Here is a 17,191-nt window from a genome sequence, read left to right as displayed (position 1 = left end):
TGCTCTGTTTTTTTTTTCTTTAGGAACATCTGTTACTCATAGATTATTTCTATGTCTGTCCTCCATAGTTTTTTAATCTTTTCTTTCATTTTTTTTCATTTATTCAAGTTTGTCCTCTGTGGCATGGATTCCGTTTTCTGCAGTGTCGATTCTAATATTTGCTATTCACAATGCAGATTTAATTTTGGCTACTGTGTTTTCATTTCTTTATTCTTACCTCAACATACTCCTGTTTCATAAGCAGAATTCCCCTTAGGGGTACACTCCAAAAAACATAAGGTGGTTTCAGGCCTAAAGTGTATCTATTTTCCGAGGCCACAACCACAGGACCATACAGGAAAAAAAAGCTTCTGAAAGGGTCCTCTAAAACTTAAAAACATGGATATAACCAGAGGTCATTTCTACCCTAGTCTAGAAAATAGAACAGTCTTGAGTACTAGCAGGCCTTCAGTTGCTTGAGGAATAGCAAAGCAACCCATAAGGGCAACTTAACTAGAAATAATGGATTTTTCCAATTATATTGATTGTGTTTTTTCCTCATTATAAAAATAATAAATAATAAATGCATATAATTTTGAAAATACAGTACAAGAAGAAAATCCTATGACCCAGGTAACTACTGATAAGATTTGATATATATTTTTCCAGTTACATACACACATGTTGGGGGGGGCACAAAATTGGGTCATGCTGTATAGTTTTGTATCCTTTTTAATTTAATATATTACAAGCATATTTTTGCATCATTAATTTTTTGAGGCCCTTATTTTAACCATTGCATAGTATTCCTACATATGAATAGATGTGTTATGATTTATTTAACCAGTCCCCTGTTGGTCATTTAGATTGTTTTCTATTTTTCAGTATAATGAGTATGATGAATATCACTGTACATAAGTCTTTATGCACATCTCTGATATTTCCTTAGGATAAATGAGGAGCTGATTCTTAATCCTGTCATATTGGTAAGGATTATATACATTCCTTATTAAGAATATAAAATGCTTGTTTCTTATTGTTTCAATGTGATTGCATAGAAGATTTTTTGGATTCTGAACAATTTGATGGTATCTGAACTGAAATTCAAGAGAGGTTTCTCATGCCTCATCCTCAGCAGCTTCATGGGACTCCTATTGCATATGCTTTGGGCAGGAGAGCCACTGCTGATTTCAGGGAGTTTGGAAGGCAAATAATACTTGTGGAAACTTGAGGGTGGTTAAAAAAAATACGGTCCTTGCTCATTCCTACAACCTGGTCTCCAAATTAGTACACCAGGCCTCTGGACCCTTTCTTTTCCTCCTCCTTTCCTATTATTTCAGGCTGTTATTCTCTGTGAAGAATTCTTTTCTCCCAGTGTTCATATGTATATTTCATTCCTATGTAGGAGGATGTCAGTAGATGATATTTCCTAGTAATCTCAAGGTAGCATATCGTCAGTCACAGATGATTTTTTTAGTTCTAGTATACTTGTACATGATGATCTCCTGCTGGACTAAAAGCATTTTTTTAATGTATTTTATACTTTCTTCAAAGGTATCAAATAGCAACCTAGAAATGTGCATTGTTGTAACGTACCATTACAACAAAACAATCTGTTTAATAAAGTTGCTTAAAACGAAATTTTTATTTAGTAAAGTATTCTTATTTTTAACATTTGAGAATTTTCCTTAAAATACTTGGGAATACTCTAGAAGTCCTGAAACCTTGGTTCAGAATTACTGGTTTGATCTTTTTTTTTAATTGTTCATCCTTTTTAAACCAGAAAGATGATTTTAGTGATAATTTCATTCCACAACCTTAGAAGTTATTTTGAAAACAATTCCTGCTGAAATGCAGGCTAACAGTCTCCTTTGTCTGATTTGTTCTGATGAGACCCATATTGTACTTTATTCTTATTTTTGACTTTTACACATTTCAGACTAACAGAGTAAAGCATGATTAGCATTTCCTAACCTTTTCCAGTATTTCACATAATATTTGCATATGTACAATCTGCCAAGCTCTGCAGTTTTTTGGCTGGAAGGCATAATGGTGGGATGAGAGAGGATAAATACATTTGCCTCACTTTTAAACTATTCTTTTTTGTCTGTACTCATTCTTTGGCCACATTGTATAAAAATATACTACACTTATGAATGATCTCTTTCACCCTGGTTGGTGGGAAATTGGCTGTATTAAGTAGCAAAACAAGTATCTCAGCACTCTCCTGTACTTCTTCATTGCATTATGTCTTTAGAAGTTAACTGTAGAAATGTATATATTACACAATTCAGGCAAAAGAGAGGGAACAGAAAGTAGCATTTACTGAGCATCTACTATCCTTTGGTGGATCCATTTAAGTACAACATCCCTGTGAGGTAGATATTATGTGCATCTTACAGATGAAGAGACTGAGGCTCAGAATGTTGAGTAACTTACCCAAGGCCAGGTAACTATAGCAGTAAGTGACAGAGCTGGGGTTTAAACCTGGTACTAGTGAGATGCAGACCATATGTTTTTTCTATCTGTTTCTTAAAATTAAATAAGTTTTCTTATTTAATAGGTACTATTCCTTGAACTTTTGGAACTATAGAAATTGCAGTATCAAGTCAGACTGATGGCCCATGTAACCTAATCTCTAGTGAAGCCAGGAGTCATTTTTCAAAAAGGAAACTTACTAGCTGCATGAGTAATTATGCTCATTTCTAGTAGGTAGTATTTGAATCCTTGTTTTGATGAAAGGATTGAAGTAAAAGTGCTTTTTAAAGTAAATTTTTGTAAAGCTTCACTAATATGTAGGATAATGTTGGCTTTTATATTTTCCTTCCTTAAAATTAAATTGTTCAAAATTTTCAATCTTTCCTAAACTCAGAAAGGAAGTAGATATTTTTGCAAAAGATAGAGCATAAACTACCTTAAGATCATGTTTCACTTAATTTTTTTTTCAGATTGCTTTGTTAGTATATTACTGTTAATTGGCTGGGTGAATTGTTTAGAATAGAAATATAAGATTTATGGATTACATGAAGATGAAAATAGCGAAGAGGCTGATTAGCAGATTCAGAATCTTTTTTATAGAGGCTGTAACAATCCTATAGAGGATCAGAACTAGAAAAAGATGAATCAAAACTTAAAATTTAAGGCTTTATTCATGAGAGTAAGTGTACCAGCAAGTATACAGGGCTTAGTCGCAGTATGAAGAAGGCAAGGATTTAATCAACAGAAAATTTAGTATGATTCAGCAATGTGTTTTGGGCATTTCAAAAATAATGCATATGTGAACTGCATTAATATAAGTTTATTATCTAGGACAAGGGAGGTGATACGCTCTTTACTCTTCATTGGTCATATCAAGGCTGCAATATTAATTAAATGCAGTTCTGTATACTACCCTTTAAGATGAATTGGGTGCATGCTCAGAAAAGAAGGTGGTCTCATCTATCTGAAAGGAATGTTTGAAGGAACTTGAGTTGGCTAGTAAAGAACAGACTCAGGATGGTTTACAGTAGTAGGTGTAGATTTACTTCCAGTTATTTTACAGATAGAATACAGGCAAGTTAGTCATCATATATTAGTAATCCTACTAAAGGGAGTTTGTAGCTGAGGAAAATTACTATATAATGAAAAATTTTATCTAGGCTGCCTGGTGAGGTAGTACATTCATGTCCTGATAGTGTTCAAATCTAGGTGAGAATGGCAAAAAAAGAATTGAAGCATATGATGTTTATTTGGAACGAAAGACTTTCAAGATCCCTTACCAATCCGAAATGTTTTGATTCCAAGATTAAAAGGACTTTATGGAGTATTATTTTATCCTCATGAAGCTACCTCACCTTAATAATAGTAATTTGCATTGGTACGGTGCTTTATGATTTAAAGTACTTCTTTTAAGTTATCTCAGTTTTGAGTCTAACATTAATCCTTTGGATTGACAGGTCAAGTATCTTCATTTTGAAAAGATAAGATAATAGGCTAGGAGACAGTCTGAATTGCCCAAAATAATAAAGCTTATAAGTGGCAGACCTAGGACTCTATCCCTGGTCTACCTTCCAAGTTTAGTGCTGTTTCTACTATACCAGTTGGCCTTAAAAGTAAGTTATTAGTTGTAATTCTTGTTTTGTATTACATTGAAAATTGCAAGGATCAGATGGTTCTCAAATTATATTCCCATGGAAAGTGTAATTGTAGCTCAGTTAGATGAAGGGTTCTAAAAGTCAAATAATTGGGAGCCATTCAACAGATCTGTGTTATAGAAAGAGAACTCTGCCTACCAATTAATGAGAAAATCTAGTTTGTACTACTAGATGAATGATGGTACCATTCACTAAGATAGCAAATATAGGAGAAGTAGCAGATTAGTGAGCCATAAAAGGGGTGACTGAATTTTGGATGTAATTAAAATGGCTACCATTGATTGTTTACTAAGTGTCAGGTACTGTGCTTAGAGTTTTATATCACTTATCTCACTTAGTCTTTACCACAACTCTCTGAAGATGAGACTTTTAAGTCTCTACTTCTCATACGAAGAAACTACAGCTTAGTTTCAATAACTTGTCCAAGGCTTCATACTTAGTGTAAGAGCAGAAATTTGAGTCTAGGTGTCTGACTCCAAAACTAGTGTTCTTAAGAGCTAGTTTAAGGTTTGTCTGTGATGTTTGGATAAAAATGATCAGTATTCAGTTGAATAAATGGTTGTGGCTTTTGGGAGAAAGATGTCTCCTGGAGTTATTTGAGTCCTTACCATAGAAGTGGGCAATACTATAGTCTCTGAAAGTGTCTTAGGATAATAAAGATTTTATAACTGCCTCCCTTTTTCTGCATTTTAGCACCATTTCTGTGCTTTGTAATATTGTATAGGCATTCCCTAACCTAGGAACATACTCTATGAGTGTTTGAAAATGAAAGGTACTCTTTTTACAAGTCAGTAGACCTGTGAGATCCTCTAGGATAGATCTCTAGGTTGGGGGCCATGTTTTATTAACCATTCATCTACAGCTTGGTGCCTAGAACATAGCATGAATGAAATGAAATGGGTGGATGAATGGATGGATAAATAGGGATTTAGAGAGTAGAGAGAGTTCAAATTCAGAGCATCTGCCTCATGTGGCATGTAGGGTAATGAGTGGGCTGCCTTTTATTTTTCAGTTGGTAATGCTCCAAAGATGGTTAGCTTAGATCCTTCTACATTTGTTGAATAGACAAGTGGTCAAGGACATTTACTCCTTTTTCCATTGAAGTAACTAGAGAAGACCTTGTGTTCTTGACTTCTGGTTTTGTTTTGTTTTGTTATTACACAAATAATACATATTCATTGTAGACACATTAGAACATTCAGATACGCAAAAACAAACATATTTTAAATTGTCTAAAATTCTACCACCCAGAAATAGCCACTGTTAACATTTTGGTGTATATCCTTACAGAGTTTTTCCCATACAAATATATACATTGAAATATGTATATATTTATTTAAAATGGGATCATTACAATCCATATTTTTTTGTAAACTGCTTTTTCACTTATTACATGTGACTGTCTTTCCATGTCAATAAATTTACATCTTTATTATCATTTTTAATGACTGTATAGTATTCCATTATATGAATGTACCATCATATATTTAACTAGTTCTCTATTGTTAAGAATTTAGGTTTCCAATTTGGAGTTCTTTTTGGAAAAAGTTATGGTGAGCATTCTTGTATGTACATCTTTGCACACTTGTTTTAATACAGACTTAGATTACCTTCCTGTAAGGTTGTGCTGATTTATACTTTCTCCAGCAATATATCCTGAGTGCTCTTTTCCCCATACTCATATTAGTGCTGGGTGTTATTTTTTCTGTTAATCATTAACCAGTTTGAAAGGCAAAGGTATCTTCCGGTTAAATGCATTTGTTTGATTAGTACTAAGGCTGAACTCTTTTTTCCCTTATTGCTCATTTCTGTTGAGGTTCATCATTTTTTCTTACAGGTTTGTAAAACAAAGTTCTTTATGTATTGAGGATACCAACCCTTTGTCATATGTTGCTTTTTTTGTAATCAATTTGTCTTTTATCTTTTTTGTGTCTGACAGATGACATTTTAAACTTTTATCGATTCAAATGTCATTTTTTTCCTTTATGATTTCCACCCTCCTTACCCCATAAATATTATTTACCTATATTTTCTTCTAATACTTCTATAATTTTATTTTTGACATTTAAATGTTTTATGCATCTGGAATTGATTTTGATATGGAGATCTAGCTTACTTTTCCCCCAAAATAATCAGTTTCCCTGATTAATCAGTGGAGTTGGAATTTAGAATGTGTTTTGCCAAAGAAAGTATTGTAAATGATGTTCAGTGAGGTTTAAATAACACCATTTGTAATGCATTTAACTATTAAAATAATCTGAAGGGCTCACCTGGAAAGGTAATCATCATTTATTATATCATTTCCATGGAAAATGTTTTTATAGTTAACTTTTAAAGCACAACCTGTTGCATATTGGCAACTACATACTTATATGGTGGTTTGGTACTTCATTAGAACCCTGTAGGGGTGAAAATATTCCTATGTGATTTTGTTTTGTCTGCCTTCATTTAACTTTAACTGATGTGAAATCTGTGTTGGTAACTTTCTACTTGCTGTGCTTTTCACAGAATGGACAGCAAATTATGGATGAACCTATGGGAGAGGAGGAGATTAATCCACAAACTGTAAGTAAAATACTGTATCATAAGGGATCTAGATAAATCAGATACCATAGAATTTAAGGATTCTTATTTTTAAACTGAGCAAAGTAATGATCTTACGGTATTAGAAACTTGTTGATGCTTTCACATTAATTTTACCAAAATATAGTCTTGAATATGCTATACCATTTTAAAAAACTGTTTAATAAGACTGATTTTAAGAGAATGATAAAACGAATTGCTTTATATTGTTGAAAGTTTTTCATTAGTACCTTAAAGCTTATTTTTTAAAGATTTCATTGATTTATTTGAGAGAGAGCACGAGCAGGGGTTGGGGAGGGAGAGGGACAAGTAGACTCCCCACTGAGCAGGGAGCTCCATGAGGGGCTCCATCCCAGGACCTTGGGATCATGACCTGAGCCAAAGGCACATGCTTAACCAACTGAGCCACCTAGGTGCCCCCTTAAAGGTTATTTTTTTAAAAATCAAACTAAACATAGATTTATTAGAGACAAAAATATAAAGGTGATATTTTATAGAAGTATTTAACATAGAAGATGAATGTTCACCATTTCCTCATCTTGTTTTTTTATTCACTTCTAAGTCCCCAGCACCGAGACCAGTGACTGGCACATAATAGACACTCATTAAATATTACATAAATGAATTAATAAATTTTCCTACCGTTAAGATATCCATTGTTAGCACAGTTAGTATCTTCATTTTATTCTGTACGTAAGATAGTTATTACTGGTATTTACAAAATATATATTCTCCAACTTGCTCTTTTCACTTAAAGTCTAGAACATCTTTTTATGACAGTACATGTAGATCTTCTTTTTAAATTGTTGCATGATACTCTATTTTTTTTAGATTTTATTTGTTTATTTGAGAGAGAGAGAGCAGGGGAAGGCAGTGGGGAAGAGCAGAGGGAGAGGGACAGGCAGACTCCGTGCTGAGCACAGAGCCCCACATGGGGCTCCATCTCAGGACCTTGAGGTCATGAGCTGAGCCGAAACCAAGAGTCGGACACTTAACCGACTGAACCATCCAGGCACCCCTGTTGCATGATACTCTATTTTATGCATGTCCTACACTTAATGGAATTTCCCCCTATTTATTTTTGTGAACTTGTGTTTCAGTAGGATATAGTTTTAGAGAAGGATGTGCTATAACAAAGGGTATGAACATTTAAATCTCAATAGACATAGGGAGCACCTGGTTGGCTCAATCAGAAGAGCATGCAACTCTTAATCTCAGGATCGTGAGTTCGAGCCTCACATTGGGTATAAAGATTACTTAAATAAATATTTTTTTTAAAAAAAATAAATAAATTTCAATAGACATTGCCAAATTGCTGTCCAAACCAAAAAGGTTGTAAAAATGTTACTGTATGAAAGTACCTGTTCAACCATACCCTATTCAACACTGGATATTATTAGAAATTATTTTTCATTCGAGCCACTCTAAATAAATGATACTTTCTCATTTCAGTTTGCATCTCATTTGATTATTAATGAAGTTGAGTATCCATGTATTACTGGCCTTTGTGTTTTTGGTTGCTTATCTCCTTGGGGTCTGTGTGATCATATATATCCTGGATATTAACTCCATGTCTTTAATGTATCTTGCAAATATTTTCTCCCTATTTTTTAACATTGATTATGTTGTCTTTCATTGTTTGTATACAGAAGTTTTCATTTTTAAATGGTCAGATCTGGCTTCTGGGTTTTGTGTTTTGGGTTAGAAGATCCTTCCCTGCACCAAGGTTATAAAAATAACCTCTTAAATTTTCATCTACCACCTTTATAGTTTTGTGTTTTACATTTAGATCTGTGGTCTACTTGGAATTGTAGTACCCATTATGACATAGAAATCTAACTTTTTCCAAATTGCTTGTTGTCCTAATCTCTACTTACTGAACAAATAAAACCTATTCAACTTATTCGAGATTTCTCTTTTATCATATATAAAATTGCCATATTCTCCTTGTGTTAGTTTCTTAGGCTGCCCTAACAAAATACTACAAACTGGGTGGCTTAAAATAACAGAAATTTATTATCTCACAGTCAGGAGGACACCAAAATCTGTGTCCACAGAGCCATGCTCTTTGAAGGCTCTGGGAGGGGATCTTTCCTTGTTTTTTCCAGCTTCTGGTAGCTGCCAGCAGTCCTTGGCATTCCTTGGCCACATCACTCCATTCTTTACCTCCATTGTCACATGGCATTTTCCTTATGTGTCTCCATGTCCAAATTTCCTTCTTCACATAAGGATACCAGTTACTGGATTAGGGCCCACCTTACTCCTGTATGACCTCCATCTTAATATTATTGAATCTACAAAGACCCTGTGTTCAAAAAAGATCACACTCAACAGGTACTGGGATTAGAAATTGAAAGTACCTTTTGGAAGACACAGTTCAACCCATAGCATCCCTGAGTGTCTTGACTTCACATACATTTTCAATTACTGTGCTTTTATTATATGTTTTTTATATGTAGCAAGGCAAGCCCTCCCACCTTTTTTTTTTTTTTTCTCAAAATTGTGGTCTTTGTATCTTCCAGATAAACTTTACAATCAATTTATCAAGTACTTCTGAAAAAGTTACTGGGATTTTATAAAAATTCCATTATATTTGCTAATTAACATGAAGAAAATTATTTTAATAATGTTGAGTCTTCACATCCCCAAAACATTTATTCTGACATTCTTTTATATCCTTTATCAAAATTTTATGGTTTCTTACATATAGTTTTGTACATTAATTTATTAAGATAATTCATGGTGGGGACACCTGGGTGGCTCAGTTGGTTAAGTGACTGCCTTTGGCTCAGGTCATGATCCCGGAGTCCCCGGATTGAGTCCCTCATTGGGCTCCCTGCTCAGCGGGGAGTCTGCTTCTCCCTCTGACCCTACCCCCTCTTGTGCTCTCTCTCTCTCAGATAAATAAAATAAAATCTTTAAAAAGAAAAAAAGATAATTCATGGGTATTTTATAGTTTTTGTTATATTGCAATGGGATTTCTTTTCTGCTGTCTTCTATCTGATTATTGCTAATACATAAAAATGTTAAATGTTGGGGCGCCTGGGCGGCTCACTCAGTTAAGCATCTGCCTTTGGCTCAGGTCATAATCCCAGGGTCCTGGGATTAAGACCCATATAGGTCTCCCTGCTCAGCGGGGAGTCTGCTTCTCCTTCTCCCTTTCCCTCTGCCCCTCCCCCTGCTCGTGTGCGCGCACACTCTCTCTCTCTCTCTCTCAAATAAAGATCAAATAAATAATCTTTAAAAAATGTTAAATGTTTCTATATGCTTTTTAACATATTTGGAAAGTTTTCAGAAATCAAATTGTCATGAACATTTTGTCAGTTATGGAAGAGTGAGATCATTATAATCTTCTTAAAATCCTTCAGTAGTTTTGTGCTTCCTTTAAATGAAGCCCAAACACTGCAGTGTGACCTATCAGGCCCTTTATAATAAGGTCTTTGTGTACTTCTCTGTATCCTCCCCAGCTGTACTCCTCAACCCCCTCCTGAAACTGCGGTCACTCCAATGCATCAGGTTTTCTTTTGTTCCTAGGCCTTCATAGGTAATACTCCCTCTCTCAGAATTCTTTTCCCCTAGTACCCCTTCCAGTTAACTCCCAATCATCATTCAGGTCCAAGTTTGATATCACTTCAACTGAGACATCTTCCTGGCACAACTACCAGTTCCATTTCCGCTTTGAGTTAAGCGTTTTTCCTTTGTGCTACCATAGCAGCCTATGAGAACCCTAAATGGGAATACCACATTAGATTCCATTACTTATTTACTTATTCCCTACTAAACTGTGAGCTTGACCATGTCTGACTTATTCCTTGTTTTATATCCAGTATCCAGTAGGTATTCAGTAAGTGCTTGTTAATTAAATGAATGCATAATGGGGCCCAAGCGTGGGACCTGTGCCTGAGGTTACCTTCACATTTAGTCTAGATTTCTGTACCTCCCAGGCCACTTGAGGCATTCTGTTTCATTCATCTAGAGTATATATTTATTAGCATTTAAGCAAACATAAAAACAAACAGTAAGCATTAATATTGATTTTTCTGCCACCAGTTACCTGTTCTTCTTAGGTAACAATTTCTTTGGAAGGAAAACCTTCAAATTTTTTATTCTATCTGTAGCCTAGAAACATTTTCCATTGTGATATTATATGGCTCATACTTTCTCTCAGAGTACTCATGACATTAGTAACATTACATCTGGAAGAAAATTGCATTTTATAACCAGGTTGAAAAGGTGCAGGACGGGGTTGTGATATTGAGCCCTACATCAAGCTCCACACGGGGAGCTGTCCCCCTTCCTCTCCCCCTCCCCCCCCCCCCCACATTCACCCATTAGCTCCCACCCCCTCCAAAAAAAAAAAAAAGAAAAGAAAAAAGTACAGGACTACAGTATTACTAGCAATGTGGGTGAAGTTGTTGAGCAGATCATTCCAGATTATAGGAATTAGGATTGAGTATAAAAAGCCTAATATTTACTATTTCATTGATGGTATTAAATCCAAAAGATTGTCAAAATATATATTAGCCTTATACTTTTAAATTGTATTTGCCTTTAATGTACAGCTAAAAGTTTTCATTTTGTCAGTTACTGATAATTTAAATAACAAAAGTTGAGATGTTGCATTAGTTATCTATTTGATGCATATCAAATTACCTCAGACTTAGTAGCTTAAAACAACATACATTTCTTATCTCACAGTTTCTGTGGGTCATTAATCTGGGCACAGCTTAACGGGGTCCTTTGGTTCAGGGTCTCTCACAGACTGCAGTGAAGGAGTTGGCCAGGGCTAGATTCTCATCTGAACCTTGATGGAAAAAGGTTCTTCTTCCAAGCTCACATGTTTGTTAGCCCAGATTCTTGGTCCATAGAAACTGTGAGATGATAGTTGTATGTATGGAGCTTGTCAACTAGTAGGCTTTCTTGTAGGTTGATTGGCCACTTTTTAATGGGCTAGAACACAGAGTATGATGAATAGCCAGTTTTGACCACAACAAGACTGTAGGATGGATGGAGAGTAACAAGAGAGGAGACACCTGGGTCCTTTATTGACCTAATGATCGTGTGATACCTCTTCACCCTAATTTACCCTCTTACCTATGGACTGCTCCATGAGAAAAAAAAAAAATGCACTTATCTTGTTTGAGCCATTACATTTTGGGGTCTTTTTGTTTCAGCAGCTTAGTCTGAACTCTGACTACAGCTAATCATTCATTAACCAAGCACTTAATGAATTTCTATTAGGTGCCAAGAACTCTGCTAGGTTGTTGGAGATACAAAAGCATATGAGGGAAACTTGCAGTCTTTAAATGGCAAAATAAAGTTGTTTTTGTCTTCTTCTCTTCTGGTAAATAATTACCCAAAACATCAAGGAGAATAAGAAACAGAAACGTGATCTTTAAATTAGAAGACTTGTGTAATTTGAACCACAACATAGAAATGTGAAAAGTAGATAAAAGAGTCATAACAAGAGGAAGTTAAAGGACCTAAGTGCTTTTAGAGGGGTATAGCAGCAGGAAGCATGCCTTATTTATTGCCCTCACAGCTTCAGAAGAGCTCAAGAATGAGGTCACCAGGTACCATGGAAAGTGGAGGAATGGCATGGGGCTGAAAACAGAGAGTGGTTGAATGTCAGTATAAACAGCCTCCACTCTCTCCTCTCTCCCACCCCTGGAAGAGACAGGGTGTATTTTTTAGAGAAAAATGAATCAGAATAGCTCCAGACTTGGGGAACCCCAGGTATAGTAGGAAGTGGTGTGAGGCAGTGGGCTAGAAACAAGGAGATCAAGTGAAAGCCCATTACACCAACCAGGACCATATCTTCCCGACAGAAAAGTAAAGCTTTCTTTCATGAAGAAATTGAATGGTCCCTGATAAAAGACCTTTAGAAACAGACATTTAGGAGATCTTCAATGTAAAGGCTATTTGACCAATTAACCTACCAAAAAAGCCTAACAGTTGACAAGCTCGAGAACATGTGGTCTACTTCTTAGTGTCTCACTCTTAAGTATGATTGAAAAGCCAAATATCACTGGACATTTGAGAAAGGCTTCCAAATGAAAGAATAAGCTCTTGAAGGAACAGACAATGCAGTGAAAAGGAAAAAGAAAAGTTAAATTATTACCTTCTGAGTGTTAAAAGACAAAATTAATATGCTAAAATAAGAGTAGGATGCTATTTTTTTAATCAGAAAATTAAAAACGGGATAGGAATGTTCTACATTTTAGTAGAATATTTAAAAGCTAATGTTAAGGAAATCTCCAAAAAAAACAGAGTAAGAGAAAGAGATAGAAAATAGGAGAGAAAAAGAAAGAAGCAATCTAACATCTACTTAATAGGAATTCCAGAGACAACAGGGAAATGGAAAGGAAGAAACTAGGAAAGAAATATATTTGTTTTTTCCCACATTTTAATATTTCTGAAATCGAAATGTTTGTTAAAGCCAATGGTGTGACACATTTTAATTGGCTGCATTTTCTTCTATAATGGTACAGTGATAATCATGCTCTTAGATTAGATGGAGTACTAAAATACCAAAAAAAAATTTTCCCTAATATGAGGACTGTGAGTTGCTAGATTAAAATGGCCTACTGAAAGCCTGTTAATGAAAACAAACAAAACACGTACTCTCAAGAAGAATCATTATTGTGAATTATCAAACACCAGTGATACAAAACCCTAGAAGTTTTATTGGACTGAATGTGTCTCCCCGCAAAATTTATATGTTGGAGCCTAATCCTTGATGTAATGGTGTTTGGAGGTGGGGCCTTTGGGAGGTAGTTAGGTCATGAGGGCAGATGCCTCATAAATAGGATTAGTGCCCTTATAAAAGAGACCCAAGAGAGCTCCCTTGTCCCTTCTGCCATGTGAAGACACAGCAAGAAGATAACTGTCTATGAACCAGGAAACAGATTCTCACCAGACACCAAATCTGCTGGTGATTTGGATTTGGACTTCCTAGGCTCCAGAACTCTGACAAATACATTTCTACTGTTTATCATAAATGACTTAGTGTATGGTATTCTGTTATAGCAGCCCAAGCGGGCTAAGACAAGCTTTTAAGAGATTTTTAAAATATATAAAGGACAGGGTGTAAAAATAATATCAAACATTTCAACATTGGAAGTTAGAAGACAAGGAGCAATGCCTTTGAAGTGCTTAGTGAAAATGATTTTCAACCAAGATATTTTCAGACATATACCTATTTTTAGGAAGTCGCTGGAAAGTGGGCTCTGCCAACATGAGATGGTTGTTAACAAGAAAAAGACATGAGATTCAGGCAACAAAGGATCCAACATTTATAAGCACAATGAAGAAAGTTCCTTCACATTGTGATGAATAAAGGGTGCTTCAGAAGACTAGTTCATTCAGTAGGCTTAGAGAGTACTCAGTCCAGATTGAAGCAGACAGATGATTCCAGGAAAGCTGTCTCCAGGGGAAAAAAATAGAAGTGATGAATTATCCAATAGGTTGGAGTACTGAAAATTCACTTAAGAGGCAGAGTGAGAAGAATTTGTAGGCAAAAAGAAAGCAAATTTTAAAACCAACTGCAAACTTAAGAAGAAAACAGAAGTTGTACACAAGAAATGTAACTAGAGTATATTCCTTACCTTGGCAGTGAACAGTGTTTGCATAATCATAATAATATAAAAACTAAATACTAATCTAACCAAAATTTGTGATATGAGTTTTAAGTCATCTCTAATAGGATGTCTAAAGATAATATCTGAAATTGATGAGTCAAGAGGAAGTAGTATAAGGTTATTCTTTTTCCTTTTTTATTTAAATTCCAGTTAACATACAGTGTAATATTAGTTTCAGGTATACTGTAGTGATTCAGCATGTCAGTACATCACCTGGTGCTCATCAGGACAAGTGCACTCCTTAATCCCCATCACCTGTTTAACCCATTTCCCCCCCACCTCCCCTCTTGTAACCATTCGTTTGTTCCCTATAATTAAGAACAATGGTGGGCCCCTCTCTTTTTTTTCCTCCTTTGCTCATTTGTTTTGTTCCTTAAATTCCACATATGAGTGAAATCATATGGTTTTTGTCTTTCTATAATGGACTTATTTCACTTAGCATAATACTCTCTAGCTCCATCCATGTTGTTGCAAATGGCAAGATTTCATTCTTTTTGATGGCTGAGTAATATTCCATGGTATATATGTACCACTTCTTTACCCGTTTGTCAGTTGACAGACACTTGGGCTGTTTCCATAATTTGGCTGTTGTAGATAATGCTGCTATAAACATCGGGGTGCGTGAATCCCTTTGAATTAGTGTTTTTTTATTCTTTGGATAAATACCTAGTATTGCGATTGCTGGACCATAGATTAGTTCTATTTTTAACTTTTTGAGGAACCTCCATACTGTTCTCCAGAGTGACTGCACCAGTTTGCATTCCCACCAGCAGTGCATGAGGGTTCCCCTTTCTCCACATCCTCGCCAACACCTGTTGTTTCTTGTGTTGATTAGAGATAAATACCAGAGGGAGCAATGAAAAGAGCTGAAAGGGTACCAGGAGCACTAGGTACTGCTGCTTTTTGGTCATATAAGCCTTACAGTACTATCTGACCATCTAACCATAGATAAAAATTTAAGTTAACTAAAATTTAAAGATTTTATTTATTTATTTATTTGACAGAGAGAGAGAGAGAGATCACAAGTAGGCAGACAGGCAGGGAGAGGGAGAAGCAGGCTCCCTGCTGAGCACAGAGCCCGATGTGGGGCTCGATCCCAGGACCCTGGGATCATGACCTGAGCCGAAGGCAGATGCTTAACCATTTGAGCCACCCAGGCGTCCCTATGTTAACTAGAATTTAAAGTAAAACTAGTTATAACTGGTATAATCAGGTAAAAATCCACAGAAGACATAAAATTTTGGTATAGGTTTTTAGAAGTAAATGTCAATATTTGGGTGAAGGTATTCTCATGGGACAGTGGTGTAAACAAAAGCCAAAGGGGGAAAAATGTGAGAGGTAGCTAAATCAGGTTTGACTAAAATGATAATCATAAAGGAAAGGCGAGTGGGACATTGGTGGTTCAGTGGTAGAATTCTTGCCTGCCATAAAGGAAAGGCGAATTTCTCCTAAACATAAAATACTTTCACTCAGATCTTCTTGACATACGGAGCTGCCTCTGTGTTGTATCTTGAACATGTCCCCCTCTGTTTTATCTTGAACATGTCCCCTGGTTTCTGTTTGTAGCAGAGTCATTTCATTCTGGCTGGATTGTTTCCTCCTTCACACCTCATCTCTTCTCTCTTCCCTTTGTTCTTTGCCCTGCATTCTGCCTTCTTCCCAGATCCTAGATCCACTTCTCTTCCATCTCCTGAAATTTTAATACTCTTTTCCTTTATTCTGGCTTTTTAAAAGTTCAATCCTTTCTTGTCTTCACTCACCTGAAGTAAAAACTTTTATATTCTCCATGTATCTCATAAAATATAAGAACTTTATCCAATTAAATTGATTTCATACCAGAATATAACAGGTAGTCATCACCTTCCTTTATCTCCCTCCCCCAGGGATGTTTGCATATTAATCCATATTTATGTATAATTCATTGAATTTTTCACCAGTTAACTTGTTCTAGCTGGTGTCGTTTGTGCTCCCTCCCCTGCTGGAGAGACTTGATTATTTTTAGCCTTTATTCTGGTGGAGCTGGGGAGACACTACCTTTATAGCAGAAGATAGGAGTGCTGGGGCGCCTGGGCGGCTCAGTCGTTAAGCGTCTGCCTTCAGCTCAGGTCATGATCCCAGGGTCCTGGGATCGAGCCCCACATCGGGCTCCTTGTTCAGCGGGGAGTCTGCTTCTCCCTCTCCCTCTGCCTGCTGTTCTGCCTACCTGTGCTCTCTCTCTCTCTGTCAAATAAATAAATAAAATCTTAAAAAAAAAAAAAGAAGATAAGAGTGCTATATAGTACCTTAAGCCAAGATATCTTCCTGGACTCTGGAATTTCCCTTTTCTCAATTGGCTAGAGGACTCCATGTTCTGCATGATCCATGCTGAAGAAATAGGGAGTCTTTTTTTTTTTAATTAACATATAATGTATTATTTGTTTCAGGGGTACAGGTCTGTGATTCATCAGTCTTACACAATTCACAGCGCTCACCATAGTACATCCCTCCCCAATGTCCATCACCCACCCACCCCATCCCTCCCACCCCCCTCCACTCCAGCAACCCTCAGTTTGTTTCCTGAGATTAAGAGTCTCTTATGGTTTGTCTCCCTCTCTGGTTTCATCTTGTTTCATTTTTCCCTCCCTTCCCCTATGATGGTCTGTCTTGTTTCTCGAAATCCTCATATCAGTGAGATCATATGATACTTTCTCTGATTGACTTATTTCCCTTAGCATAATACCCTCTAGTTCCATCCACGTCATTGCAAATGGCAAGATTTCACTTTTTTGATGGCTACATAATATTCCTCTGTGTGTGTGTGTGTCTGTGTGTCTGTGTGTCTGTGTGTGTGTGTGTACACACATATATATGTATATA

At 36.1% G+C, this 17,191-nt stretch overlaps 1 protein-coding gene across 14 annotated transcripts in view; it reads left to right on the top strand.

Moving 5' to 3' along the window:
- The window catches only part of RPS6KA3 (ribosomal protein S6 kinase A3), a 113,692-nt gene that overhangs the window by 23,963 nt on the left and 72,538 nt on the right, over nucleotides 1-17,191 (top strand). For 4 of the 14 annotated variants that reach the window (XM_032389696.1, XM_032389695.1, XM_032389691.1 and 1 more), the window contains 3 exons: nucleotides 865-965; nucleotides 5,623-5,665; nucleotides 6,621-6,677. In XM_032389696.1, the coding sequence (XP_032245587.1) occupies nucleotides 5,663-5,665; nucleotides 6,621-6,677 (60 nt within the window). In that variant the 5' untranslated portion in view covers nucleotides 865-965; nucleotides 5,623-5,662. Of the gene's footprint in view, nucleotides 1-864; nucleotides 966-5,622; nucleotides 5,666-5,928; nucleotides 5,950-6,620; nucleotides 6,678-17,191 lie in introns of all 14 variants that reach the window. The other 10 variants (XM_032389689.1, XM_032389686.1, XM_032389700.1 and 7 more) reach the window with 7 other exon arrangements.

This window comes from Phoca vitulina, unplaced genomic scaffold (assembly GCF_004348235.1).
Source record: "Phoca vitulina isolate PV1807 unplaced genomic scaffold, GSC_HSeal_1.0 scaffold55, whole genome shotgun sequence".
In the NCBI taxonomy this organism is placed as follows: Eukaryota; Metazoa; Chordata; class Mammalia; order Carnivora; family Phocidae; genus Phoca; species Phoca vitulina.
The sequence above is the reverse complement of the archived record's forward strand: the minus strand, read 5'-3'. Positions and strand labels throughout refer to the sequence as shown.